This window comes from Perognathus longimembris, chromosome 11 (genome assembly GCF_023159225.1).
Source record: "Perognathus longimembris pacificus isolate PPM17 chromosome 11, ASM2315922v1, whole genome shotgun sequence".
NCBI lineage: Eukaryota > Metazoa > Chordata > Mammalia > Rodentia > Heteromyidae > Perognathus > Perognathus longimembris.
Genome location: NC_063171.1, coordinates 6,262,036 through 6,289,814, shown reverse-complemented (window position 1 = coordinate 6,289,814; position 27,779 = coordinate 6,262,036). Strand labels below are relative to the sequence as shown.

The following is a 27,779-nucleotide window of genomic DNA, read 5'->3' as shown; positions in this document are numbered from 1 at the left end:
TATGATTTTCCTGGAACTTCAGGCCAGAGGAATTGGTGTCCAGGGTTTAGAGCATTGGTGAGGGTGTTCACACTAACTGGCATGCTAGCATGGAGGAATCCCACATGGAGGGCAAAGCCCTCCCAAACCCCATCTGCACAGCCTAACAGAACCCGGGTTTCCCACACACAGAAAGGCACTAGTGCTCCTCCCACTGCTCAATGGACATGCTCCCTGTGTCAGATCCTCTCATGGAGGATGGGCTCAGAAGTCAGGCAAAGGGGCCAGGAGAAGTGAAGGGATTCCCCAATCTCTTGGGTCACTGGGGAGCTAGGGCATCCCCAGGCCCTCCTTTTAGCCAGCAGATAGTCATAGGGGTTGGACTGCTTGACAGAGGTGAGAAGAGGGGTCGAAGTATGCCAGAGAAGGGAGTCTCAGGGAAGATGAACAACAGTGACCCATCAGTCACACTGTAGAATGAGAGATGTCCAGCCTCATAGTCCAGAAAGATCCCCACACGCCTGGGAGGGTCCCGGAGTGGGGAGAAGGCTGGCTCTGTGGAGTTGTAATAGCTGCCGAGGAACACCAGAATCCAGAACCCATTGCCAGCCGACAGCTCCCCTTTCTCCTTCCGGTTGACATTGTCTCGGCAAACACCCAGGGCCCAGCTGGTACGATCCCCGACCTCCACCTCCCAGTAGTGGCGGCCGGAGGTGAAGCGTTCCTGGCCCAGCACACAAGGGCTGGGGTCGAAACGCTCAGCATTATCAGGCAGGGCCTGCCGCTGTTCTCCTCTCTGCACACTCCTTCTGTCCTCAGACAGGACCAGCTCGGGGTTGGCAGTGTCTGGGTCCAAAGTCATATCCACTGTGAAGAAGGTCCCAAGGTCACTCAGTCATCAGTGTTTGGAGTCAGCACCTACCAGTTCAGGCTGTCAGCCAAATCCTTCCCACGGTCTGTGTTGCCAGTGTACCCTAATGTGGCCTGCATCCAGGGGACTGCTTTCCCTCTCTGGAAAATCATCACCCAACTACTTTGAGATGTAATGTAGAACACACTGAAGACCACCCCCCCCCCCCGCCCCTTCTTGCATCAGATAACTAGAAGAAATCCTGACTATTCTCTTCTGTTCTGTCAGTCCCACATGAAAGCTTGGGAGTTCTGGGCCCCACATTTACAATGGAGCCCAACTGGGTTCTGAATGCTCAACAGACACACGAGACTCAGGAAGGGACAAACTGCTATCCCTTATCTTGACCACATTGTCAGGCAGCTTCTCACCTACCTCCAGGTTTGGTGCCATCCTATAGACTTGACTCTGGCCAGGCCTGAGGACAGTGTTGCTTTGTAGGTCTAAGTATAGCAAGAAAGAGATGTGGGCTCTCTCCCTGGCTTCTGGCACATTCTGGAAGCCTCAGAATGTCCTAACAAGACCATCTTTTGTTATTCACAGGGACCCCTTACATTACATCATACCTAAGCTTCTGCTGGGGGTGAGGAGAGAGGGGTGCACATAGCATCAGGACTAGCTATGGGACTACAGATGCAAATTTTACCCACTGACTGACCTCCTGGGAGGAGACTGGGGCTGAAAATTGAGTTTGATTGACGACATACAATCAATCAACTGTGCTCGAAGAATGGATCTTCCCTCCAAACTCATAACTGCTGAGGCTCAGGAGAGATTATGGGTTGAGGAGCCTATCAAGGGACCAAGAAGGTATAGTTCCCAAACAGCATGGAAGCCTAGTGCTCTTACATACTTGCCCTGCCCATCTCTTCTTTAGACATTTTGGCCTTATCTTTTATCATAGCCCAGTAATAGCAAGTAATGCTTGCATTTTGTGAGCCGCCCTCATTAATTATCTAACACAAAGGGTGGGTGTCATAGATTTATAGGTCCTGGTTCATAGCAGATTGGACACAGGTATGGGAAGTCTCACGAGACTTGGCTATGGAGTTTGCAGTAACTCTAGACAACAGCAGCATGGAGCCAAATTGCCTGACACAGAATGTTGTCCATAAAGCTGGCAGACAGCTTAGTTTGGAGAACCCACCAGTGGCATCATACGTGAGCAGAGGACATTTCCCCTGGTTCTACAAACTTGGCCACAGGGTACAGAATATAGTCTTGGTTGCCTGGAGTTCTTGGCAACCTTCATACCTACCTTGAAATTTCTGCAGGGTCTCCACCAACCCTGGGACCCTGCACACAGTTCTCAGCTCCATGGGCACCACCTCCGGAGGCTGCAGCTTCACGTCCTGGGCCCTGCAGGGCACAGCCCAGCTTCATCTTCATGGCTGGCAGCTGGCCCCACCCACACCCAGCCCACCTGCCCTGGGAGGGGTCAAGGGCTCATACCTGCGCAGGGCGTCCTTAATATCCTGTGGAAGGGAGAAAGGTTCATGCATTCAATATCAACACTTACCATCTCATCTTGGGGACCCTTCCTCACACCCCAGGACCATGACTTTTCTTTCTTTGTTGACCATGTCAGCTCCAGGCTAAAGAAATACATCCGTGTGGGTGAAACCCATGTTGCATAAAAGCTTAGTCAAAGGAAAGCTGGACAGAATCCTGAAGCTCAAAACAAAGGAGCCTGAGTCAGGATGTGGTCCCATCACCATGTAATAGCTCCCTCTTATACCTGTGCAGCAATACACCAAGTTATGTGAAAGCAGCTCCTGGGAAGTTGTATTCCGTGTTTGTGTGCGCGCGCACGTGTGTATGTGTATATGTGTGGGTTTGTGTACGCAAGCCTATTTTGAGGCTTGAATTCTATGCCTGGGAGCCATTTCTGAGCTTTTGCTCAAAGTTAACACTCTACCACTTGAGCCACAGCTGCACTTCTGGATTTTTTTTTGGTATTTAATTGGAAATAAAGAGTTTCACAGACTTTCCTCCCTGATCTGCCTTCAAACTTCAACTCTCAGACCTCAGCCTCCTGAGCATCTAGGATTATAGGTGTGAGCCATATGCACCTGGCTGCCTTAGTGTTTTTAATTAGTACCCATGCTGGGTGTCATTGGTTCATGCCTGTAATATTAGCAACTCTGGAGTTTGAGATCTGAGGGTCTCAGTTTGAAGCCAGCCCAGGCAGGAGAGTCCAATTAATCACCGAAAAGCCAGAAGTGAATTTATGGCTCATATAGTAGAACACCAGCCTTGAGCTAAAAGCTAACAAATAGCACCCAGGCCCTGAGTTCAAGCCCCGGTACTGGCACAAAAAGAAAAAATAAAAAACAAGAGGGAGAGAAGAGAAGAGAGAAGAGAAGAAAGAAAGAAGAAAAAAGAACACAGTATCTAGTACAAGGCAGGGACCCAACTCACACTATGAAGTGAATGAAGCCCATATCCTCCCCATTCTACACCACTGTACACCAGCTGCCAGGTCAGGATGAGGGAGTAACAAGACATTGTTCCTCCCAAGAGGTTCCTTGCAGGTGGGAGAAACAGCCAAGGTTTTGACATAATCAAGTCATTAGTTCTGGGAGAGGAAACAGATCAAGTAGCTTCAAAGGAAGAGACTCACAGGGGAGAGAGAGAGCAAGCTCTGAAACCAGAGTTGAATTCACTGGCATCATGGGGATGTGGTGGATGCGTGTGCAAAGGGTCTGGGGCCAAAGAAGCCTGGTATGTTCAAAGCAGCTGCCAACTTCCCACCCTTTCACTTGAGGTGGGTAAAATACCCAACTGCTGCTCATTTGGAAACAACAGAGCTGGTGGCTATGCAGCCTAGACAGGGATGACAAGAGGTCTTCCTGGATGGTGTGAGAGGACAGCCTCAGCATCCAGGGAAGAGGTTTGGGCTCTTTGGAGACCAAGGTATCTAGTTAGGAAAACCACTATGACACAGAACACAGGGGCTGCCAGGACCCAAGAATGAGCGCTTAGAGACAACAAGCTCTCACTTGAACCCTTACTTTCAGTGAATCCACAGGACTGTGGGTGACCATTCTGTGTTGCTGGGACCCTAAAGTCCTCCTGCTGACCCAATCTGTCTCACATCGGCTTGTTCCTCACAGAGACACAATGCCATTGGGATTGCTCTTTGCTCTCACCACATGGACACACTAGCAACCAGACCAGGGGGGAGGGGGGAGTGCAGAGAGCATAAGAAGAAGCTGAGGGGGAAGGGGAGAAGAACAAGTCAGGAGTGGGAGTGGTGGAAGCAGGTGGGGAAGGCTAGAGCAGGTCAGAAACACTTAAGGGAACAGGTGACAGGGGAGGGACAGGTGGAGGAGAGTGAGGCTATGTAGGTAGGGCAGCAGGTGGGTTGCTCTGATAAGAAATGCAGGCAGACAATTGAGACTCCCACCCTACCCACTCACTGTCTTAGCTATGACTCAAATGACACCTATACCCTCATTTCCAGGTCACACTTTTTTTCTAAAATCTTCCCAGCATTTTGGTGTGTCTATAGCACAAATGGGTGACTATGGTTAATATAGTCCTGGGTCCAAAATTTCAGCCAGATGTAAGTAGCAGCTCACATCCATAATCCCTACTATTCTAGAAGCTCATGTGTTAGGACTAACCTAGGCAAATATACAAATAAGTATTTGGAAAAAAAAAAAAAAAGGCAAAACTACCGGGAACACAGCTCTGGAGCACCTGCCTTTACGTTCAACCCCGAGTACTCCCCCCCCCCGCCCCAGTTAAATTAGCCAGAAGGGAAGTTTTGAAAGGTCTCACTACAAATCATCAGCTGACACATGCACCAACAACCCCGATTTAATCAATATTCGAAATATACACAATACAGCAACACCACACTGCACACTATATAATTCAAACAAAAGTTTCGCAGCCTAAAAACGTTTACAACACAAAACTTTCCATACATTCCCTAAACCGGTTTTTGTACCCTAACACAGGGCCCTGTCCTCTGCTGCTGCCTCCTTTTTCCTCCATTCAGAGGCTCACTGAGGCCCCCAGTGTTTTCCAGACTCCAACTATCAACACTTCAGCTAAGGCAACAGGGTCAAGGTGAAAGAATTAGGATGGCTCTTCCAGGTCCCTGACATATCAGCTCTTGGGCTTCTTGCCAGTGGGCTGCCTCCACCAACAAGGCCCTGGCCTTCTACTCTTACCCTTGGCCTTGTGATCACACATGTTTTTTTTCCTACATTCAGAGCTACCCAGTTTCAGGCTGCTGTGTCTACATGACACCAGGAGCATAATCAAGTTTCACAATATCTTTGGGGCCAAAAATATCCATCTGAGCTCTGAGGAAGTACCACCTGCAGCCTATATGGGGACTCTTAGAGGTTACCCCTGCATCTCCATCAATGCCTACAGAACAGGTTTGAGAGACTGAGGCACAGTTTGTGGAAGGGTGAGCCAACTTTAAGAGTAGACAGCATGCTCAGTGTCATTTGAGCTGTCACGAGGACAGAGAAGGACATAAGCTATTTTGACTTGAGAGAAGAGAAGCCAAGTTGGAGAAGAGCAAGCATTGCAGAACCAGAACCCATACCTGACACCAACTCTCCCAAGGGATCTGCTATGGTTTGCATATCCTCAAAATGCACAGGAGATTACATTCCCACTGTGAGGCAGTAAGAGATGACAGATCATATGGCTCTCTATGATGCAGCCTTGAGACTCCCCATTTGTTTTCTTTATAAATTACCCACTGTCTGGTCATCATAGCAACAGAAAATGGACTAAGATGGCACCTAGTCATGAAGACACTCATATCCAAGGGAAGAGGACAGAGAACAGGAGTGTGGACTTGATGCTGAGAACAAGAGGGGGAAGGGAGGGCAGTATTCCTACAGGTGATCTCTTATGGGCCTAGGTGAAGTGAGTAATCTAGAGTAGTCACAAAGTGGGAAAAGTGCCGGAGGGCCCCTATAGCTCAACAAATACCACATGCTCTTCCCCAAGTTGGGCAGGCAAAGCAAATGTCCCCTCTGTAGTGTTCATATAAAATATAGTGCCAGTTAGTAAGAGAAGACAGGGAGACAAACAATGCAATCTTTGTAAGTATAGTCAGCTCCTCTGTCTCCTTAGATTCTGAATATGCACCACCAATTGTTGATTGAGAGTATTTGGAAAAAAAAGAAATCATGTCTATGATGAACACATACAGGCTTTTTTCTTTTACATGTTCCCAAACAATACCATATAGCAACTACCTTCACATTATTCACAGAGATGACTACAGTTGTATGGGAGGATATGGGTGGGTAGGTGATATGCAAATACTGCATCCTTTCACAGAAGGCACTTCAGCATCCATGAATTTTGCTATTTTCTAAGGTCCAGGAAGGAAGCACTTAACAAAAGCCCTGTTAAGAGTATGAGGGGGGAATGCTTCCTGGTTTTTTTTTTCATACCAGGTTTGGGGTGGTAGAGCATCTGGCTTAGCCCTGCCAACATTTTACAGGTGAAACAGAATGGGCAGGCTTTCAAAGACCTGTGTGTGTGCCTCTGGATATCTCCAGATATCTTGCTCTCTCTCCCTCTCCAGCACTCATCAGATCAATTTGTCTATGGCTCTGAGGACAGCAAAGTCAAGCTCAAGTAACTGGTGGGACGCACTGTGTAGCACACCCAGCAGTAAGGAGTATAATGTGGCCTCAATGGCTTCGGCAGTTCAAAGTGGGGACATGTGTTGAAGGAAGTACATGCATGTCTGGCAAGGCAAGTAGTGTGTACTGTGAACACTGTCAGTGACAGTGTTCAGTGTATCCCCTTGAGAGCTTCATGAGACCTACAGGGATACCGCCCATCTGCTCACCTGCAGCAGCCCCAATGCTGGCAGCTGGCAACGGCCCTCAAGCTCGGCAATGAGTGTGGCCAACTGGGTGCTCTGCTGGCCAAGCCTTGTGGCACCCTCACGCAGTCTCGGCAACACTTCTAGCTCTTCCTCCTCTAGTTTTTGCAGCAGTTTTTGTTCCTCCTCCACCAGCAAGCGGTGCAACCGCTGGAACTCATCAAGCACATTTTGCCGCTGGCTCTCCACCATCTTCTGCAAGGTGCAAGAGCAACAGCCTTGGTCAGGAATTGGGGTAGCACTAACAGACACATAACTTGGGGTTTACCAATCCAAAAGTATATCACTTGGGGCTTCCCAAACCCTAAGCCCAGCCCTTGGGACTAGAGACCTCAAATCCACCACCACCCGCTGCTGCCAGGACTCAAACCATACATCAGCCAGGCCCCAAATCTAGATCTAGTGGCTTTCCCCACACCTGTTCCTCCTGCCACCCAAAGCACACCAGCTGTCTTTCATCATGAATCCCATTTGTCTATTTGTAAATGTTCAAATGCACACAGGTGCAGCATTCTTCCCTCACCCATTTGGACCTGACCCATTTCAGTGAGGGCGATCTGAGGCAGGGACCACCCACTTCCTCCTGTTAACCTCATGGACCAGGACCCCCCCTTGTTGGCACCTGCCTGCCACAAGGCACAGGTTTCCTCAGCCTGGGCTTGGAAGAGCAGTGCATCCTCCATTTGCTTCCGTAGGTGCTCCAGTGACTTCTCCAGCCTCCCCTAGGGCAATGAAGGAGACCAGGCAGTCATGAGAACCTTGCCCAACACTGGGCCCTCTTCAGAAATATAACCTTTCACACCTGACTTCTGGCATCCAGTTCTTCCCCACCAGACCAGCTGAAAATTGCCCAGAGAGCAGGTAAGTATGATGCCCTACATCTGATGTGTATTTTCTTAACAGGAACATTCCCCCTGACTCTGAGGCTGAGACCCTTGACCTCATTCTAAAATGCTCATCAATGGTCACAGTAGGTTTTTTCCCCACATTTTTGTCACTTTTGGGTGTGTGTGTGCCAGTACGGGGGCCTTGGGTTTTCACTTGGCTTTTTTGCTCTAGGTTACTGCTCTACACTTGAGCTACATCTCCACTTTAGGCTTTTTCCTAGTTAATTGGAGATGAGTCTCATGGGCTTTACCTGCCTAGTCTGGCTTCCGACTAAAATAATTAGATTCAGTCTCTAGAGTAGCTAAGATTACAGGTGTGAGCCACCAGGGCCAAGCTTCACATGGGGCTTTATTTCCAATTCTCAACTCTGTCCTACCCCTTTGCAAAGCTACCAGCTTGCTCCCTGCCCAGTCTACATGCCCAGACTCCCTTGAAAGAACAGAGTTCCTACATTCCCTAAGGTGACTCTGAAGTGCCCTTCTCTTCTTTCCAATCTGTCAGCTCACAAGGGCCTGCACACCAAGTCAAGAAGCCATAGCCTGAGTGTCACCAAAACTCCTAAGTTGAATACTCAACCTTCTAATTGAGTGACTCGGGGCAAAGCCTCAAGAATGGGAATAACAACTTCATAAAAAGGGACCTCAAAGAGCTCCAATCCCTTCTATTAAGGCAGAAATGCTGTCTATAAACCAGGAAGTAACCCTCATAAACTTTGAATCTACCATGCCTTCGGTTGGGACTTCCAACTTCCAGAACTGTGTGCAATAGATATCATGATTAAAACAAATACGTGTTACAGTTCCACACAGACTATAACCCCTCACCTTGGCTCTAAGCCCTCTGAGAGTATCTGCTGTTTTCAGCATCAATATTGAGCACCGCTGGGTGGGCATAACTGTTATTCTTCCTTACTCCAATTTCTCATTTCCATCTTTTTTCAGTCCAGCACACCACACAATGATGGAGCTCTATAAACTGGCTGACTTGGTAGCCTTACATTTGAGTATCCTATAAGGACCTTTATCTTAACAGTTATCAGCTACGAGCCTTATAGCTTTCCCAGCTTGACTAGGGTCCCATCCATCGGCTCCCCCAGGGTGGACTGGAGATTGGTCGGTACACTGAGAAACAGAACGGAGGTATCCAGCTCTGTCATCCCTCTCTGGGCTCAGCTCTCCACAGACTACAGAAGGTACCCCTGGTACCCATCCCTGGTGCTCCAACCTCCAGAGCCTGGCCCCTTGTTACCCTGACCCCAGCAGGCATGAAAGGGCTTCCCAGTCCGGCAGCGGGAGGCGTACCCACCCCGGACAGGGCGTACCCTGTCCCCGGGCTGCACCTTGAGGTCGTCGGCGGCTTCCTGCAGCGGGCGTACGCGGTGAGTCCAGTGCTCCCCGGAGCGCTCGCAGCCGGCGCACAGCAGGCGCAGCTCCTCGCCACAGAAGGCGGCCAGCGGCTCGCGGTGTGCGGCGCACACGCCCTGGGGCACCGGCGAGGGAGGGTGGAGGCGCCGCGCCATTTCGGCCATCTTGGCCAGAGGGCGATTAGGCCGCAGGTTCCTCTGCGGGGACAGCTCTCGGCACTCGGGGCAGGCGTAAGGTCCCTCGGGCTGGCCCCAGCAGCGCCGAATGCACTCGCGACAGAAGTTGTGGCCGCAGTCTGTCATCACGGGGTCGGTGAAGTAGTCGAGGCAGATAGCGCAGGTGGCTTCCTCCTGGAGGTTAGTAGACAAGTCGGGGGCAGCCATGGCGGAAGGAAGGGGCTCTCCGCCGAGGCAGGCGGCCTAGGCTGAGGCGGTTACGAGGCTTAGGGGGAAACACGGGCACTCCAGGGCGCAGTGCGCTGGAGGTGCGAGGCGCAGGGTCTCGGATGCCGTGGTTCAGGTGTGAGCTCCGGGGATGCGGGATTCCAGATATCGACGACGGGGAGACTCCGGGAACACCCGCTCCAGTTTCCGGAAGGCCTTCAGACTGGGGAAATGGCGGCGGAAGCAGGAAGTGGTTTTTTTTTTTTTAAATTTTTTGTGCCGGATTGGCCGCGGCCGGTCACGGGTCCCACAGGAGGGACCCCATTGGAGAGCGTTCTTCCGGTGATCGGGACTAGCGGGTTTCCCTCTCCCAAGTTCTCCCAGCCGCGCCCCGCGCTTCTGGATTGCTCTGGGGTCGCCCTCCCGGGGCTCTACCCTGCTCTCGGGGCGGATGAGGGGCTGGATCAGGCTCCGGGGGCTGGGAGCAGAGCCCTGAGCCGTTTCCCCGTGCGTTTTCATCCCCTGCCCGCGCGCACTCCCCAACTGGGTGTCATCCTACGCGTCGGGGGCTAGAGACCAATCTGAGGGATCCCGGGTACAGATCCTCGTGAGGGAGCCTTGTACCGGGTTCCGGGGCACCTTCTCCAGAGGACTACTCTTAGCGTGAAGTTCTGGGGTGCTGGTGACTATTACAGGGTCCTAGAGTGAGGCATTCTTGGAGAGGGAGTGTTAGGAAAGGGTGATGGAGGGAGATTTCCCCCTCCCCACAATATCTTTACTGTTTTTGGATTTTATTTTTTCCCAGGGAAGTATCCCACATCCAGACGGCTCTATGGAAAGACAGGAGCCGAGGAATTAGCAGCATTCCAGAGATGGGAGAGGGGACCGGGAGGCAGAGGCAAAAATAAAACCCACTCCAGACAGCACTGTGCCTGATGTTCAGGTATATATTTAGAAATCGGTCCACTCGGAAATGTTGGGGCTCTTTTCAAAATTATCTCTGAAGCTTCTGTCAATAGTCTAATATTCTACTGCTTTGCTTGTGATTAAACTGTCCCGCAGGCACAGGGATGGCTCTCCGTGCTGGAAGAGAGAAGCCTGGAAGGTGCCCCTGGTGAATAAAGAGTCTCTCCTTCTGGAGAGACCTAGGCACTTCCAGCATCTCTGTCCCCGCGCCTGCGTCTCTATCCCTTCACCCACATGGTCACTGTAGAGATGACCATCTGGCCCGATTTGGGAGCCCCCAAGCAGAAAAACGGCTGCAGGGGTCCAGGGAAGGCAGCCTGGGAGTAGGTGTGCAAGTGGGAGCCGTCATTCACACTGTAGAAGGACACTTCTCCGGCCTGGAAGTCCAGGAAGACGCCTACGTAGCTGGGAGGGTCCGTTAACGTGACTGGGATAGGAGACATGGAAGACAAGTACTTCGTCCCCTTGGACAGCTGTACCACCCAGAACCCGTTTTCTGGGGACTTGGGCACTCTGTCCTTCCGGCTCACGTTGTCTCTGCACACGCCCAGGGCCCAGAGCGTGTCCCCAGTGAGATTCATGCCCACTTCCCAGTAGTGCCTCCCCGTAGAATAGCTCTTCTGGCCCACAGCGCAGGGATAGGCCACGAACCGTTCCTTGCCGGAGGGCGCGCTGCCCTCTGGCGGAAGGCTCAGGTAGCACCTCTGGCGGCTCTCATACAGGAGAAGGTAGGGGTAGGCCGTGGTTGGGTCCGGCATTACATCCTCTGCAGAATCAGGTCCAGGTAAACAGAGGAGAAAAGTGAAAGCCAGTCAATGTCAAAGGTGGAGAGCCTGAACCCTCCTTGTGCTCGGGCAGATGGCAGATAGTGTACAAATGGCCCCATCTTGTACTTCCCTAAAGTTGTCACACAGTCCAGCTCTTAATCAGAGGTTATTTAGTGGTTCTACTCCCCAACATGGGTGGCAATGAGGGAATGAGATAAACTTAATTCAGTGGAGAGATTTGAAAAGTCACGCATTCAGGCAGAATATCCAGGAATAGGGCAGCATAATTTAAGGCACACCTCCCCACACCAGATGGTGTCTCTGTGGCTTTGGGGATGAGGCATTGCTGAGAGAATTGTGGTCAGTATCCAAGCCCTGGGTCCACACTTACCTTGGAAACTCTTGAGCACTTCTATTTGTCCAGGAACCCTGCATACTGTCTTAAGCACTGTGGGAATGTCCACCTTTGGGTACTGCACGCTCAGGCTGCTCTTCCTCCAGGGAACATAGACTCATGTCTCCTCCAGTCTGCATGTAGCCCGCCCTTACCTACCTTTGCCACCACCTCCACTGAGAGTACCCTTGTACCTGGCCAAGGTGTCCTTCATATCCTGGAATGGAGGCGGGGGGGGGGGAGAGAGAGAGAGGGAGAGAGAGATTGATTCTGAACTGGCCCCATCCCTCAAAGTTATTCTCAAAGATCAAAGATTGTTCTCTGTAAGATACTGTCTTCCTGGAAATCAAGCTCTTTAATCTCCCCCCAAATCTTTTCTTCTATCAGATCTTGGTGTTTCAACTTATCCTAAACCATCCTCTCAGCCTATAGTCAGATACATGTCTGAGGTCAGGGGGGAGGAAGAAGCGTTGAGGAGACTGAAAGGCCTTGGGAAGCCCACCCAGCATGTCTGCCCCTTGAGATGAATAAGCATGGTTAGTAGTTCCACACACACACCCATCAGGTCATATGGCTGGTTGAAACCTAAGATAGTACAAAATCCTGTAAATACTAGGCTTTTTCCTATGCATGCAAACCAGGGTTACGATTTAATTAATTCACTAGGCATGGTAAACAGCAATAACAAGCATGGATACAACTGTTCAAAGGATGTGATTCATATCTTGGGTGAGACAGAGATGGACAATTTGAGATCTCATCTTTTTTTGGTAAAAAAAAAAACAACAACTATTAACAGTTTAGAAAGGAATAAAAGATGAAAATTGCAAGTTTTTCCTCCATCTTCCCCCAGCCTGCCTTTCTTTTTTTTTTTTTTTTTGGCCAGTCCTGGGCCTTGGACTCAGGGCCTGAGCACTGTCCCTGGCTTCTTCCCGCTCAAGGCTAGCACTGTGCCACTTGAGCCACAGCGCCGCTTCTGGCCTTTTTCTGTATATGTGGTGCTGGGGAATCGAACCTAGGGCCTCGTGTATCCGAGGCAGGCACTCTTGCCACTAGGCTATATCCCCAGCCCCCAGCCTGCCTTTCTTGAGGTAACTGCTTTTTTTTATTTATCACTTCTCTTTGGACTTCTTCCAAAAATTTTTCATGCATAGACAAGTGTGTGTCTGCATGCATTTAAAAGACAGGTAGGGTCTGACTGTACACTTTATTGGGTACCTTGCTTCTTGTACTCTGTGTTGTACCCTTGGTGCTACTTCCTCTGTAGAGATAGAGCATTCCCTTCCCAGAGCAGAGTCTATTTTGGGGGTGGAGCAGGCCTTGTTCAGCCAGTGTAGAGGTTCTATAGCTTCCAATCTATTGCCATTAAAAATAATACTTTATGGAGCTGTGGCTCTAGTGGTAGAGTCCTATACTTGAGCAAAAGAAGCTCAGATCAAGTACCTAAGACCAGCACAAAAAAAAGGAAGGAAGGAAAAAAGAAAGAGATAAATAAAGGAAGAAAAGAAAAGAAGTAATACTTTCGCCAGTGATGGGGTGCACACCTGTAATCTGGCATGTGGGAGGTTGAGACAAGAGGAGAGTTTGAGGCCAGCCCGGCCAACAGGAGGAGACATTGTCTTGAAGGAGCTAGCTCAGTGGTATTCACCTAGCATGTGCAATGAGATTTCATCTTTGATTGACATGCAATTTAAAACGTATGGATTGTTGACTTCTGGAATTTTCCATGTCATATTTTCAGGGTGAATGTGACTGAAATTTCAGAAAATCATTTTCTGTGGATGGGGTGGGGCAGTGTGAAGAACTTCCTTTTATCTCAACCAGGATGCACACAGCTATGATGTGGGAAAATCGGAGCAAGGGGGACAGATGGGCATGGTTTAGGGAATGACAGGGGTTGGAATAACATCCCAACTCACCTGGGGTATTTTTAAATACTCTTTAGGGGTCTGCCAAATTCCTGTGCACCATTAACACACCTATTAACATTCCTGACTTGGAAAACTCAATGATTTTATTTTCACTTCTTTTTTTTTTTTTTTTTTTTTTTTGCCAGTCCTGGGCCTTGGACTCAGGGCCTGAGCACTGTCCCTGGCTTCTTCCCGCTCAAGGCTAGCACTCTGCCACTTGAGCCACAGCACCGCTTCTGGCCGTTTTCTGTATATGTGGTGCTGGGGAATCGAACCTAGGGCCTCGTGTATCCGAGGCAGGCACTCTTGCCACTAGGCCATATCCCCAGCCCAAGGATTTTATTTTCTAGTGGTCATTTGCTAAGGTTTGAGTGTATGTAGTTTGTCCCCTCCAAAGCTCAATTTAATTGTCAATGTCACAGTATTAAGAGGTAGTGGGCCTTTAAGAGGTAGTTTGGGCGGGGCAACATGGATGGTGGTTTATGCCCATAATCCTAGCTACTCAGGAGGCTGATAGTTCAAGGCCTGCTCCACGAGATTCTTATCTCCAATTAAACACCAAAAAAAGTTGGAAGTGAAGCTGTGGCTCAAGTGGTAGAGCATTAGCCTTGAACAAAAAATCTCAGGGACAGCACCCAGGCCCTTAGTTCAAGCCCCAGGACCAGTGTGCATGCACACACACATGCAGCTTCACATTCATGAAAGGTCCTGTGACAATGTATTAGTTATGGAGAGAGTAGGTTGTTAGGAAATGAGCCTAGTTTTGCTCTCACACTCCAGCGTATGTCTGCTGACCTTCAGTCATAAACTTAACCATAAGATAGAAGCAGTGCCCATGATCTTGGATTTCCAGAACTGTGAATCAGAATAAACCTCTTTCTTTACAAACTACCTATTCTTGGGTATTCTAAGGCAGCAATGAAAACCAGAGTAAGGTAACCATATTTTCACTTTCCAAAACATAGTGCAAACTCTAGGCACAGGATTTTCAGGCAGATGGTTTGTAAGAACTTCCTATTCATGAAGGTACCTGTTGGCCAACCTCTAGAGGCAGGAAAGACCCTCTAATGAGTCAGAAAACCAATTTAGTAAGAATGAATAGGCTGAGTTTTTTGTTGGTTTGCTTTTGTTTCCCCCAGTCCAGGGCTTTAACTCAGAGCCTGACCTGGGTGCTGTCCCTGAGCTCTTTTGTATTCAAGGCTAGTGCTCTATTACTTGAACCACAGCTCCACTTCTGGCTTTTTAGTAGTTAATTGGAGATGAGTCTCACAGATTTTCCTGCCCAGATTGGCTTTGACCCATGGTCCTCAGATTTCAACCTCCTGATTACAGGCATGAGCCACTGGCTCCTGGCTTTTAGCAGGCTGTTCATTTAAAGGAAGAAAAACTGTTATTCTAAGTTAAGAATGGCTGTAGAAGCTATCAAGGAATAACCCACAGAGCATCAGGTGTGTAATCCTTACAGATTCCCTGCAGGAGGTATTTGCTTCAGTTCCATAAGATTATACATGCACGTGACTTCCAGATGATAGTATGAAGTGCATTCTGTGCTACAGATTCTACTCACTGTATATTTGAATGAGACAGATACCCACATGTGTGTCAGTCCAGATCAGCTTCTCCCTTCCCCATTCCAGAACCACAGAATGCAAGTATCTCTTCCCTGCCCCAAACCACTTCTTCCCATGAAGAGTCACAGGTGCATCTGGGCAGTGAGTTTCCTCCATCCTAATGGTGAGTTCCTGCCCCAACTCTCTACTCAGATGTCCAGTGCCCAGCACCACCTCCTTAGGTCTGGAAGCAGGGAGGCTCCACTCATCTGGGTTGGAGCCTCCTAGGGGCTTAATTATTTTCTCCCTCCAAAATTTAATAAACAGAAGTCTGAACCTCTAGGACCTCAGAATGTGACTGTATGACAATCCTTTATTAAGCCAGTTGAAAACTGAAAATATAGTAGGCTTGGCCTACTGCTCATCCTAGCTTAGCAACATGCTCTCACACTGTATGTATTGGGAGCACACCCTTGGAATCTCATGGCTGGCAAGCTTGCTATATGGAGAAGGAACACTACACCACATATTGCTAGCCCTGGACAAGATCCAAATTCAAAATCCTAAGTTCAATTTTTGCTGATTACTTATCATTTTTGCACTACCATGAGGTTGAAAAATCCTAGATCGAACCATAGTGAGTTGGGGGCCATCTGCATTTGGAGAAAGGGTCTTTAAAAAGTTTGAGGTCATTGAGTGACCCTAATCCAATCTGACCAGTGTCTTTAAAGAAGGGGAGACAAAGACACACACACACACACACACACACACACACACGATTCTAATGTGAGGACAGGGATCCCAGGACAGCAGCTTCTGAGGAAACCATCCCTGCCTGCCCTCAGACTCCCAGCATCCAGGACTATGAAGGAATACAGCTTTGCTATGGAAGCCCACTGTTTGTGGGACAGATCTGATATGTCTCCAAATCTGAATCTTTCTAAGCATTGACATGACACCAAACTGGAACATTCCACACCTGACCTCATAAAACAGGTTCTAAGTCAAAATACAGGAGTACTAAAAATACTACACATAGTCATCTTCAGTGGAACATATGAATTTCATGTTTAGACTTGTTTTTTCCCCAAGATATCTCATTACATCTATGACAATATTCCAAAATCCAAAAAGGATCTGAAATCTGAAACTGTTCTGCCCTGAGCATTTCTGGTAAGGCATGCACCACCTGTACTATTACATCAGCCTAAGCTATAACAGACTCTTCTTTCGGGTTGCATTTTCCCCCACATTTAGCCCATGCTAACTATCCCTGGGCCTGGACATCCTCATACTACACCCCCAATCTTGTGGCGATTTAAACAGGTATATGGCTATGGGTGGCTGGTACACAGCCCTGCGGAAAGGCAATTTTGCATCCCCACAGCTCCAGTCCACCAGCCTCACCTGCAGCATCTGGATGGGTTCCTCTCGGCTCCGATCCTCCAGCTGCAATAGCAGTGAGTGCAATGAGTGGCTTTGTTTGTCCAGGGAGGCCTTGCTGTCCTGCAGCCTCATCACTGTCTCCTCCTCCTCCTTCTTCAGGGTCTGGAGGAGCCTCCGCTCTTCCTCCACCAGGAAAAGGACCACCTTCTGGAATTCTACCAGGATGCGTTCTCTCCTCTCCTTGGCTCTGTCCTGCAGGGGTCCCATACCCAGCTATGAAACACCATACCACCTGTGCAATACAGCCCAAAGACAGATAACTCTGCTTCAAAGATAGCTCTGCTTCTGTATCAGCATGTATCTCTCTTGGCCCATGGTGACTTACTGAACTCCAGCCAAATTGAATTAACTAGTGAGTATAGTGCCAGCAACTCTGGAGGCTAAGACAGGAGGATTACTTAAGCCAGGAGTTCAAGGCTAGCCTTGAAACCCTGTTTTGGGTTCTTTAACCTTAAATTAAATGTGTTGTGATTTTATACTTCAATAAATCTCAAGTGGTCTAAGTCTGCATCCATTTTTGTGTGAGATGCCTCCTCCCCACTGCATGCCTACTCAACTAAAAATCATCTCTTCCTTCATATATTATTTTAATTCAATTCTTGGGTGAGCCACTGATCCTGGAGAGTAGAAGGAGCCTTTTCCTCCACTGTTTCACCTACATTGAAGACATTGGAAGATGTCAGAGAAATCTCCTACCTTTAGTGGAGACCCAGGTGGATGGGTCAGAGATGGGAAAGGCCCTCTGGGCCTTGTCACCTACCTGCCACTCTAGTAAGGTCTGCTCCTCCTTGGCTTGCATCTTCTCTGTCTTTGCTATTTCCTCCCGGAAGTACTTCATGTCCTCCTCCAACTTTACCTGTGGATGCAAAACAAAAACAAACAAACAAAAAAAACCCCACAGGGTCTGGGAATATGGCCTAGTGGCAAGAGTGCTTGCCTCCTATACATGAAGCCCTGGGTTCGATTCCTCAGCAACACATATATACAAAATGGCCAGAAGTGGCACTATGGCTCAAGTGGCAGAGTGGTAGCTTTGAGCAAAAGGAAGCCAGGGACAGTACTCAGGGACAGGTCCTGAGTTTAAGGCCCAGGACTGGCAAAACAACACAAAACAAAACAAAAACCCCACAGGATTCAGGTCAATGGACTGCCTACTTTCTGCCCTAACCTAAGTTGTGCTCTCTGAAGCTGCATGGACAACAATGGACCAGACCACCCCACCCCAAAACAATCCACTTTAGCAATGAAGCAGGTCAGGACAGGATACCCCAAAATATACCATTTCTGAATAAGAATTATGAGCTAGAGGCACTTCAAAATAAAAATGTAGTTGCAAGAATCTCTCTGAACCCTTTTTGTTCCTAAAGCATGAGGGATAAAAGCTATAATGTGGAAGATGCACATCTTGTACAAGGAGAAAACTGTCCTAATCACCAAGGATGGAAATAGAAACCTGTGCAGATAAGCCTTGTTAAATGAATTCTCTTCCTCCAGCCCATAACCACTCAAGTCCAAGCACCTTTACTTGTGATTTTCCAGTTTCCTTCTCTTTGTCCACATTAAGATAGTCCCAAGCACCAATGGATCAGGCCTGTAATCCTAGCTATGCAGAAGGCTGAGATCTGAGAACTGAGGTTCAAAGCTAGCCCAGGCAGGAAAGTCTATGAGACTCTTATCTCCAATTAGCCACAAGAAAACCAGAAGTGGAGCTGTGGCTCAAAGTAGTAGAGCATTAGCCTTGAGCAAAAGAGCTCAGGGACAGTGCCCAGACCTGAGAACAAGCCCCATAAGATTGTGATCCCTTGGAGTCCAGAGGACTGATTGAAATGCCCATGAACTCTTGTAATTCTGGACTCATTAGAAGGGAAGGTGTGATACTACTGGTGGTGCTACTGTATGTTCCTGGCCTAGATCACCAGCAGCCTAGTCCTACAAAGAATTTGAGCACATTTCTAGCATGCCAGGCCACATGGACCATTAGCTCACCAAAGAAGTGCAACATGGCTACAGGAGACTCTAATCTTCCAGAGCAGCTCACTGGGTGGCCAGGCCAGGCCATGGGCCTAGAAGTGAGCCTAGGAGTTGACCAAGGCTTAGGCCGAGGAGGCTAGGTATCTGAGCTGTGCCCTTGACCCTGGATACCCTTTTCTAGTATTGATCTGGGCTCCTTATCTGCTGGATGCCACTTTTTAATCTCTGACCAGGGCTCCTTGCCCCCTAGATACCTTTCCCCAGTGCTGACCAGGGTCCTTTATCCTCTGGTTGCCCCAAGCCAGAGCTGACCCCACTGGGTCTCCCTTCTTCTACCTTGTACTCTTGCACTGCCTCGTCCACAGGTAGCACCCTGTGCAATTGATGCTCCCGAGACTCTCTGCAGACAACACAGATGGGGATCTGTTCCTCCAGGCAGAACAGCTTGAGGGGCTCCTGGTGTGCATGACACAGGTCTCGCTTCTGCAGCCCAGGGTGTTGGCGCGCCATTTCAGCTACTTTGGTCAGCAGGCGGTTTGGCCGCAGGTTTCTCTGGGGAGACATTTCTCTGCACTCAGGGCAGGGAAATGACCCCTTCTGTTTTCTCTTCCCTTTCTTGCCTTTCGTCTTCTCCCAGGTCATTCTGATACACTCCCGGCAGAAGTTGTGACCACAAGAGGTCATCACTGGGTCAGTGAAGTAGTCCAGGCAGATGGAGCATGTGGCCTCCTCTTGTAGCTTTCTGGCAAGTTCCACAGCATCCATGGTTCCTGGGAGATTAAAGTGAGGGTTTCTACTATAACTCTTAAGGAGTGGCTGGATTGTATAGCTGGTGCTCTGGCTGGCTCACTGTGTGCTTCTTTCTCATCGCCCCTTTACAGAGGAGGACAAAAGATGATGTCCAACTTGAGGTTAAAAGCTTTTATTTATTTATTTGCCAGTCCTGGGCCTTAAACTCAGAGCCTGAGTACTGTCCCTGGCTTCCTTTTGCTCAAGGCTACCACTCTGCCACTTGAGCCATAGTGCCACTTCTGGCCATTTTGTATATATGTGTTGCTGAGGAATCGAACCCAGGGCTTCATGTATAGGAGGCAAGCACTCTTACCACTAGGCCATATTCCCAGCCCCAAAAGCTTTTATTTTTAAGCTTTATTAATAACAGCACAAATGCATCCTGGAAACTATACAGAGCCTCTATGACTGAATGCTATCCAGGCCCCTCCTGACCCTTGTCCACCAAGCTTGGACTTAACCCCATCCTATCTTCAGACTGCCCAGATGTCTGCAAAGAAAATACTGCTAAAATACCTGGACACTTTAATGTCTGAGCACTTGACCTGTCTTTTGAACAGGAATGTCCTGTTAGGTTAGTTTAGCCAGAAGTTATCTCTTTGTTGTTTACCACCCCCCAAGCCCCATCCCAGCTGTGTGACTGTGAGTGTGAGTGTATGTGTGGCTTAAATTCTTGCTTGGTTTTTTACACTCAAGGCTAGAGCCCTATCATTTGTGCTAGACCTCCAGTTCTGGCTTTTTGCTGGTTAATTGGAAATAGTCTCGCAGACTTTTCTGCCTAGGATAGCTTCAAATGGAGACCCTCATATCTCAGCCTCCTGAGTAACCAAGATTAATGGTATGAGCTACCAGCATTGGGCTTCCCAGCTATCTTGCTGCTTAAAGAGGAGCCCTATCTTCCCCTATAAGGCAATACTTCTACTGCAAAAGGCTTGAATAACATTTTTCAAACAAACCCCAGTACTAACAAGAAAAGAGAACTATAGAAAGAATACAGTTCTTTCCTAAGGAGCCAAATTCAGTGCAGAAAAGACAAAAGCACATTCATTTGTGTATATGTAAAAATATGTAGACACAAATACAAGTGTTAACTACACAGACACATATGGACACACCATACAAAAATACACAATTGTGAACACAAACATGTGTACATGCTTGTCCACACAAAATGTTCACACCACTTACAAATGCCTGTAAATGAACATGTACAAATGCATGTATGCAAAAAAGCTCACACATGGGCTGGGAATATGGCCTAGTGGCAAGAGTGCTTGCCTCTTACACATGAAGCCCTAGGTTCGATTCCCCAGCACCACATATATAGAAAATGGCCAGAAGTGGCACTGTGGCTCAAGAGGTAGAGTGCTAGCCTTGAGCAAAAAGAAGCCAGGGACAGTGCTCAGGCCCTGAGTCCAAGCCCCAGGACTGGCAAAAAAACCCCCACAAAATAATAATAATAATAATAAAAAGCTCACACATACATACACAGAATGCACACATGCATACTGGAACATGTAACATCAAAAAATATGTCATGAACAGATCACCCATGCATAGCCACCCTCTGGAGTCTGAATACTCGAACCCTGCAATGGGGACCCAAAGCTTTCCTCTTTCTACTTCACACAACCCTTATTCAAAGTGATTCAGAGATGTGAATCTCCAGTGTAAACTCCAAGGGCTCTCTGCTCCCCTCTTCTCAATCTCTAAAGCCACAGTGTCTTTGAATTCCACAGACATTCTGGAGTGGGTACCACATTCATTTATCAGCTTTCTGCCAGCAGCACTTGTGCTGGTTTCTCAGGAGCTGTATGTGGGGGAGGGGGTGGCATTGCTGCCTGCCTGGCCAGAAGTTGGGCAGGATGAACTTGAAGGAGTCTGTCTGGGACAGAGGAAGTCCTCAGAACTCGGTCACCTGGAGTCCCAAGAATGTACCTTTGTTAAATGAAAGGTCATCCAGGGGGCCCATGTGGTTAGCGTAGTTTATGTGTGACCCTCCCTAAGGACAGGGTGGCGGGGCTATGACGTTGGAGAGCCGGGGTGAATGGAGGTCTTGCTCCAGAGGCAACAAGAATACTCTCTGGGGGCAGGAAGGAGGCTGGTACTCACAGAGGTGGGGTTCTGCAGTGCGACAGGTGCTGGGGCCAAGCGCGCCTACAGCCTGGAAACGCTGGGTTTGCGCTGCGGGTAAACCCAGACTCCAAGGCTAGAGCGAGCCCCGCCCCGAAGAGGGGCATTGTGATGTCATCGGAGTGGGGGGCGGCGCCTCGGATCTGCTGGCTGGGGAGGTGGGTCCCTACGCTGGGGGGAGGGGGAGGAATAGATGGGATTCTAAGCCCCGAAGGGAGAAAGACACAGGCATACGGTGTGGACAGGATGAGGCTTTTGGGGTAGGACTTGTGGGGTGCTGGTTAAGTAGAACAGGAGATAGGAGAAGTGAGAGGACTTGGATGGGCGGGCCAAGACAAGCTAGGGTGCAGTGATGCTCCTTGAAGTCTCTGGGCCTGAGGCAGGAGAGGTGGTGGAATTGAAGAGTCTGCTAAGGGGTTACTTGGGATGGGGAGGGGTTAGGTGAGAGATGGAAGGGTCAGGAGCCTAGTATGTTGGGGGTGGTGAGGCAGAAGGCAGGAGTGTCCCCCTCCGTGGCACTTACTAGTGGAATGGGGAAGTTACCAGCTACTGAGGGGAGAATGGCTGGTTCAGAGTGTGTGCCTGGGGAGGGTGCCCTTTTTTGTGAGGGGGTGAGGAGCTGGCAGCATAGGCATCCTTGTTGGGGCAAGGTAAAAGGGCTCACTAAAGGCAGACAGCAGAAGGCAGGGCAGAGGCCTCCAACTGGAGAAGGGTTGCTTTTGCTGGTATTTGTGGGGTGGGGGGGGCACTGGTAGAGAGGTGGGGGCAGGGTAGAAGATGAAGAGATTGGGAGTCCTGGCTTAAAGGATGGGGCAGATCTGTTCCCCTGGGGCTTGGCATATGATAGAGTGAAGAGGTGGAGATGGGGTAGGGTTGGACCAGCTGGAGGTCATCTCCTCTTCCTCCTCCCTTTCCTCCTCCCTTTATAGCCTGGGTTGCATTTAAATTCCTGTCCCAGCCTCTCCAGGTGTGTGTAGGCTCCACCAGGTGGTTTTGCTCAGTTCCTGGCCAGTGCTGCTCATGCCTGCTCTCAGTCCTGGATGAGATTGGAGCAATGAGGAAACTGAGCTGGTGTCATGTAGAGGAGGTGAATGGGGAAGACAGGGAAACAGGACTCTGAAAGACTAAGCAGCAGCCATCTGCTATCGCTAGAGCACAGAGTGCTGGTGTAGACAGTCTGATTCTGGGTGTAGACTATCAGGCTGTAAGTGTCGATAACCTGGCTCTGGGTATGATGGCTGACTATTCGTATAGAGACCTGGTGCAGGGTGTAAACAGCCAGGATCTGGGTGGAGGGGACCTAGTCATACGTGTAGACAGCTCACTGGGCTGGAGTGTGCTTTCAGCCGTTTCTCCTTACTAGCACATGTACTCAGGGCCTGCCATTCACAACTGCTTGTGTAGCAGGCAGTATGCGTGTGTGAGAGAGAGGTACAGATAGGCTGAAAGAGCTGAAGAGGGGGGGTGCCAATTATTGCCTCTATAACCACCCAGGTCTCCCAATGGCCTGTGCATGTCTCATTAATGAGGGGAGCCTGGGCTGGAGGCTCACTTCAATTTGGAAAATAGAGCACAGAATTTTCAAAAATCTAATTTAAAAAATCCAAGCAAACACACATGACATTAGCATTAGTACATAAACAACCTAGATCGATATCAGCTGCATTTGCTTCCTGCTCTGGAAAGAAGGGAATCAATTGTTATGGCATTGCTGATCCAACACAATGTACTATAACTGTAAACATTAAAGTCTGTGTTTGTGGAATAAGACATTAAAATAACTATACGTACCATCAATTTGGGGGATCATTTCCACAGAGTTGTGGGATCTTAGTGTTGGAAGAAGCCTTAACAGTGCATAGTCTACTGACTTTGCAAAGGCAGAAGAATTATTTTTGCCACATCCTTGTAAATGGGCACCCATCTTCCAGTGGAGGAGACACATGCTGGCCCATGTGGGAAGTTGATGGAGATGGCCTTGCAATGTCTTCATGGTTGCCACTATTTCTTATAGGTCTGGGTTCCCAGGCTTCTCACTAGATGACATTAAAAAAAACTATTGCAGATCCTGCTCTTATTTTTGAGTTTTGTTGCAATAACAAAGAGTCTCACATCCTAGAGATTGTATCAATAATTATTTCCAGTATTCACAATATGTGCATGTGGGCCCTGTAGGTGGAAGGAATGGCAGAGGTTTGTGATTAAGCTGACTGCTTCACAGCAAAGAAGAGATCATTGGAAGAGATTGTTAGACATGGAGCCTTCTATGCCAGTTTAACAAATGGTGAAGTGTTGTGAAGAAGTGATCAGAAAAAGGAAGCAGTGAACTGGACATCTGAGGATAAGGTGTGGGAAGGAGCCTATGACAGTGGGTTAGTGATTGTCTATGTAGGTAGCTTCATGCTATATCTGGTAATACGGGTGGTTCTCTTTCTGGTGCAAGAGAGGAAACACCTTTATACCTGGAAATTTCCTTTACAAAAGCGAAATCTGAGCTGGGTGCTGGTGTGTGTCTCACACCTGTATCCTAGCTACTCAGGAGGCTGAAAACTGAGGATTGTGGTTTGAAGTTAGCCAGGGTAGGAAATCTGTGAGACTCTTATCTCTATAATTAACCACCTTAAAACTGGAAGTGGAGCTGTGGCTCAAAGTGGTAGAGTGCTAGCCTTGAGCATAAAAGCTCAGAGGCAGTGCCCAGGCCCTGAGTTCAAAGCTGCCAGGACTGGAACCAAAAAAAAAAAAAAAAGGAGAAGAAATCTGTGCCTTGATTTCATGTAGAAAAGAATAAAGGATTGAGTTTTTTTCTGTGTTTGTTGTTCCTCAGTTGCCTTCAACTTAATATGCCAAAGTGGTATATTTTGAGATAACACATCCTGATCCCATCCGACCTCCTGGCTTTCTGCAACATGCCTTCTGACATATTGCTAGTGATGGCTTTAGGATATAACACTTGAAACAGAAGTTTTGGAACTTAAGGTCCCTTAAGAGGCCATATGTTGAAGGCATTGTCTTCAGCCAGTGACACTGCTGAGAGGTGGTCTAGAAGCTTAGGAAATGGAACCTAATGTAAGGAAGTCATTGAGTGTGCCCTTGAAGGGGAGATTAGGATGATGAGCTCTCTCCTCTCTCTTGATTCCTAGCTTCCATGAATTATACATGCTCTCACCATGATGTACTGTCACCACAGGCCCCAAAGCAATGGAGCCATACAACTACAATTAAAACAATACCTCAAAATAAACCTTTCATCCTTTAAGGTGATTACCTCCAGTATTTTGTCAGTTAAAGAAGCTGAGTAGCAAAGGGCTGTAGGAACACACTACACCAAATATGCTGTTGGCATAAGAGTTATTTCGAGCTGATAAATTTGGAGGACAGCAAACAGAACAAACTAGAGACATGGAGAAATGACCATTTTATAAATGAAATACAAATCTGCAAGGGAATTTTCCATCCAAGTTGTCTTTGATCTCTGAGGTTCCAGGACAAGGACCATACCTTTAACTCTGCCAGAGGAAAGTCACTGATATCTGTATAATACACCTTCTCACGTGATCTGCTTGTCCCCCTCCCTGTAAAGTTCAGGAACCCCAAGTTGCTACAGCCACTTTTTGGGATCAAGTAGGTGGCTCTGAAAAGAGCCTTCGGATGAACAGCTTCAAAGCCAGGTGCCTGCATAGTCTAAGTAGTTCTCTGCAGACTCGTCAATTCAGCGCTAGTAACACTTGGCATGGATGGTGCACAGGTTGGTGTCGTCAAAGAGCCTTATCACATAGGACTCACAGGCTTCCTTGCAGAGCCATCACTGTCAAACTCCGGAAGCCCAAGTCAGTCTTGAAGTCTTGGGCTATCTCCCAAACTAGATGCTGGAATGGCAGCTTGCAGATCAATAGCTGAGTAGATTTCTGGTAGTGGCGGGATTTCTCAGAGAGCCAGAGGACAGTAGCGGTGTGGCTTCTTCATGCTATCCGTGGCTGGAACGCTCTTATGAGCTACTTGTGAGGAGCCTTGCTGCTGGTAGACTTTGGTGAGGGCCATTTTTCTGGAGCTAGTGCTTCTGCTTTGTCCTGACTGCTGGAGTTCGAGATGTTCCTGCTTTTATAGAGCCTGCTAGGCTCCTATTGGCTGAGTTCCTGGTGGCATGATGGCAGATTGTCCATGGGGTGCTCCACTCTGCTGCCTACCTCTTCTTGCATTTGCCTCTACCAGCTTTGACACTTGTGTGAGCGGGTGTGGGGTGGCATGGTGGAGTAGGTATCACCTTTTTTTTTAAACCATAATTTTCTCTCAAAGCTTCTCTTCCAAACCTTCCCCACAGGTTAAGTCAAGAATCTTCTTTACTTGCCATCCTCACATGGTGACAAGGCCAAAGTGGAAATAGCCTTGGTTAAAGGAATCCTACAACATTCTGAAGATCCTCAGAGTTTGTGGCCATGGGACATGCTGCATCTCTCTTATCCCTGAAAGTATGGGCCATTATCACGCTCTTAGAATTCTATTTTTCCATAAATTTTAAATAAATAAATAAATAAATAAATAACAGAAGCTTTTCAGTCCTCCTAGGAATTCCTTATCAGAGCTGGCTCAGAGTCAGCCTCCAACATTAATCAAAATGACCACTGGAATGTCCCTAGCTGCTGAAGGTTCCAGTGTATACCGCATTTTGGGTATACACAAATTATCACTTGGAAAGTAAAGTTGCTCCCTTTAAACATGTTGAGTCTTTGTTTCTGATTGAATGCTGCCGTACCAGGATGAGAATTGAACAACTGATTATGGTTTTATTTCAAGTTTTTGTTGTTGTTTGTTTTTGGTGCCAGTTCTGGGGCCTGGATGTTCTCTTTGAGCTTTTTTGCTCAAGGTTTGTGCTCTACCACTTGAGCTACATCTCCACTTCTGGCTTTCTTGGTGGCTAACTGGAGATGAGTCCTGTAGTCTTTACTGCCCTGGCTGGCTTTGCACCACAGATCTCAACCTCCTGAGTAGGAGGGCATATGTCAGCACTTGGCACACACACAAGATAATATATAAATTTATCAGTTTAAATATGATTGTAAAGGAAACAAATAAACAGCCAGAGAAAGACAAACAGGATATGGTCTAGAAAGGTCATGTGCCAAGCTTCTGTCCCTGTGGTGTTGGGTGTACCTTGTGCCATGTGGGCTATTTCACTTTCTTGGGAGCCTCCATATGTTCATTTTCAGAAGCTCCTGAATCCTATCCTTTTCATTGCACACATTTAAAGCATGGACAGTTATATATAAATGTGATTGGACACAAAATTATGACCCCAAATAGACTAGGTAGGAAATTCATGAAGGCTTGTCTGTTCTCATTCTTCCAGGCCTCTCTATGCAGCATTCTTACCTCTGGGTATGTGGCAAGACTCTTCTGAAATTTGGGTCTTGTGAGCTATTATCAGGCACTGTAGGTTAGATAATATCTCTATGGCCAGCTCCAAGCAAAATTGGGACAAGATTAGAGGATATTTTCAGTTTCTGTGACCTACCTAGGGGGAGAAAAATTTTAGTTTCTATAGACTGTCTTCCAGCCTTCAGAAGTGAAAACAGGTAAAGGGAGGGTAGGAGAAAGGGAGGGAGGGAGGAAGAGGAGATTGGGGGGGAAGAGAGAGGGAGAGAGAGACAGCACTTTCAGAGCCCTAAAGTGACTCAACAACATTATAACAAAATCTTTCACCTTTACTGCCCTAAAGCTATTCTGAAGTTAATTAAGAATCAAGAGTAGAAAGTCCAAATACTTAACAAAAGTACAATTATTATGCTAGGAAATAACAAGGGATACAGAGTTATAAATCAGGACCATGGAGAAGAAAAAACAAAATACCACATGTAAGTCAGGCATTGGTGGCTCCTTCCTAGCTTCTCGGTAGGCTGAGATCTGCGAATTGCAGTTCAAAGGCCAACCTGGTCAGGGAAGTCCATGAGACTCTTATTTCCAGTTAACTACCAAAAAACTGGAAGTGGGGCTGTGGCTCAAGTGGTAGAGTGCTAGCTCTGAGTTCAGGCCCCAGACACACACACACACACACACACACACACACACACACACACACACGCTTATCTTTTGAGCCCTTGCTTAGCATAATGTCCTCCAGGTTCAACCATTTTGTTGACAAATTTCAAGATTTTGTCCTCACATCTCAGATTCCCAAGAGCTAGGATTACAAGCATGAGCCATCAAAACCGAGCAAGATATACCTTTTGTTCTCATATGAGAACACTAAAAAGATCTGAGTCATTAAATGAGAGTAGAACGGTGATTATCACAGAGTAAGCCTGGAAAAACATGCATCAAAACATCACTCTGCAGGCTATGGTTATTACTTAGAGCTAGAGCACAAGGCCCTTAGCTTGATTCCCAACTCTGCCTCCTCCCTACATCACACTGTACACCTTGAATATTTACATACTTATTGGTTAATAATACCTCA

The 27,779-nt window shown here is 48.0% G+C and overlaps 2 protein-coding genes and 1 long non-coding RNA gene across 4 annotated transcripts; 1 reads left to right on the top strand and 2 right to left on the bottom strand.

The window, feature by feature from the left end:
• Window positions 1-75: 75 nt before the first annotated feature.
• Trim11 (tripartite motif containing 11) lies at window positions 76-9,611 on the bottom strand. Of its 2 annotated transcripts, none has more exons than XM_048356850.1 (6): window positions 8,954-9,611; window positions 7,387-7,486; window positions 6,729-6,959; window positions 2,342-2,364; window positions 2,148-2,248; window positions 76-846 (listed from the first exon to the last, which is right to left on the bottom strand). In XM_048356850.1, the coding sequence occupies exons 1-6, from the start codon at window positions 9,397-9,399 to the stop codon at window positions 299-301; spliced, it is 1,449 nt and encodes a 482-aa protein (XP_048212807.1). In that variant the 5' UTR covers window positions 9,400-9,611; the 3' UTR covers window positions 76-298. The 2 variants fall into 2 exon arrangements, with proteins under 2 accessions (XP_048212807.1, XP_048212808.1); XM_048356851.1 differs by having other exon boundaries at window positions 7,391-7,486; window positions 8,992-9,611.
• LOC125359233 lies at window positions 9,245-26,115 on the top strand. The gene is made up of 2 exons (XR_007212517.1): window positions 9,245-9,372; window positions 25,647-26,115. It is a non-coding gene; the product is annotated as an uncharacterized LOC125359233 (long non-coding RNA).
• On the bottom strand, window positions 9,893-19,189 carry Trim17 (tripartite motif containing 17). Its single transcript, XM_048356852.1, has 6 exons — window positions 18,740-19,189; window positions 17,193-17,288; window positions 16,394-16,624; window positions 11,721-11,743; window positions 11,524-11,627; window positions 9,893-11,131 (listed from the first exon to the last, which is right to left on the bottom strand). The coding sequence occupies exons 1-6, from the start codon at window positions 19,166-19,168 to the stop codon at window positions 10,584-10,586; spliced, it is 1,431 nt and encodes a 476-aa protein (XP_048212809.1). The 5' UTR covers window positions 19,169-19,189; the 3' UTR covers window positions 9,893-10,583.
• Window positions 26,116-27,779: the final 1,664 nt, after the last annotated feature.

What these genes read in the sequence shown, in the direction of transcription:
- Trim11 (XM_048356850.1), bottom strand. Translation starts at nt 9,399, where the DNA reads ATGGCTGCCCCCGACTTGTCTACTAACCTCCAGGAGGAAGCCACCTGC. An exon ending in GTACGCCCTGTCCGGGGTGG is followed by an intron (nt 7,487 to 8,953) that starts GTACGCCTCCCG and finishes TCATTGCCCTAG; the next exon opens with GGGAGGCTGGAGAAGTCACT. An exon ending in ATTAAGGACGCCCTGCGCAG is followed by an intron (nt 2,249 to 2,341) that starts GTATGAGCCCTT and finishes TGTGCCCTGCAG; the next exon opens with GGCCCAGGACGTGAAGCTGC.
- Trim17 (XM_048356852.1), bottom strand. Translation starts at nt 19,168, where the DNA reads ATGGATGCTGTGGAACTTGCCAGAAAGCTACAAGAGGAGGCCACATGC. An exon ending in AACCCATCCAGATGCTGCAG is followed by an intron (nt 11,744 to 16,393) that starts GTGAGGCTGGTG and finishes CCTCCATTCCAG; the next exon opens with GATATGAAGGACACCTTGGC. An exon ending in AGTGCTCAAGAGTTTCCAAG is followed by an intron (nt 11,132 to 11,523) that starts GTAAGTGTGGAC and finishes CTGATTCTGCAG; the next exon opens with AGGATGTAATGCCGGACCCA.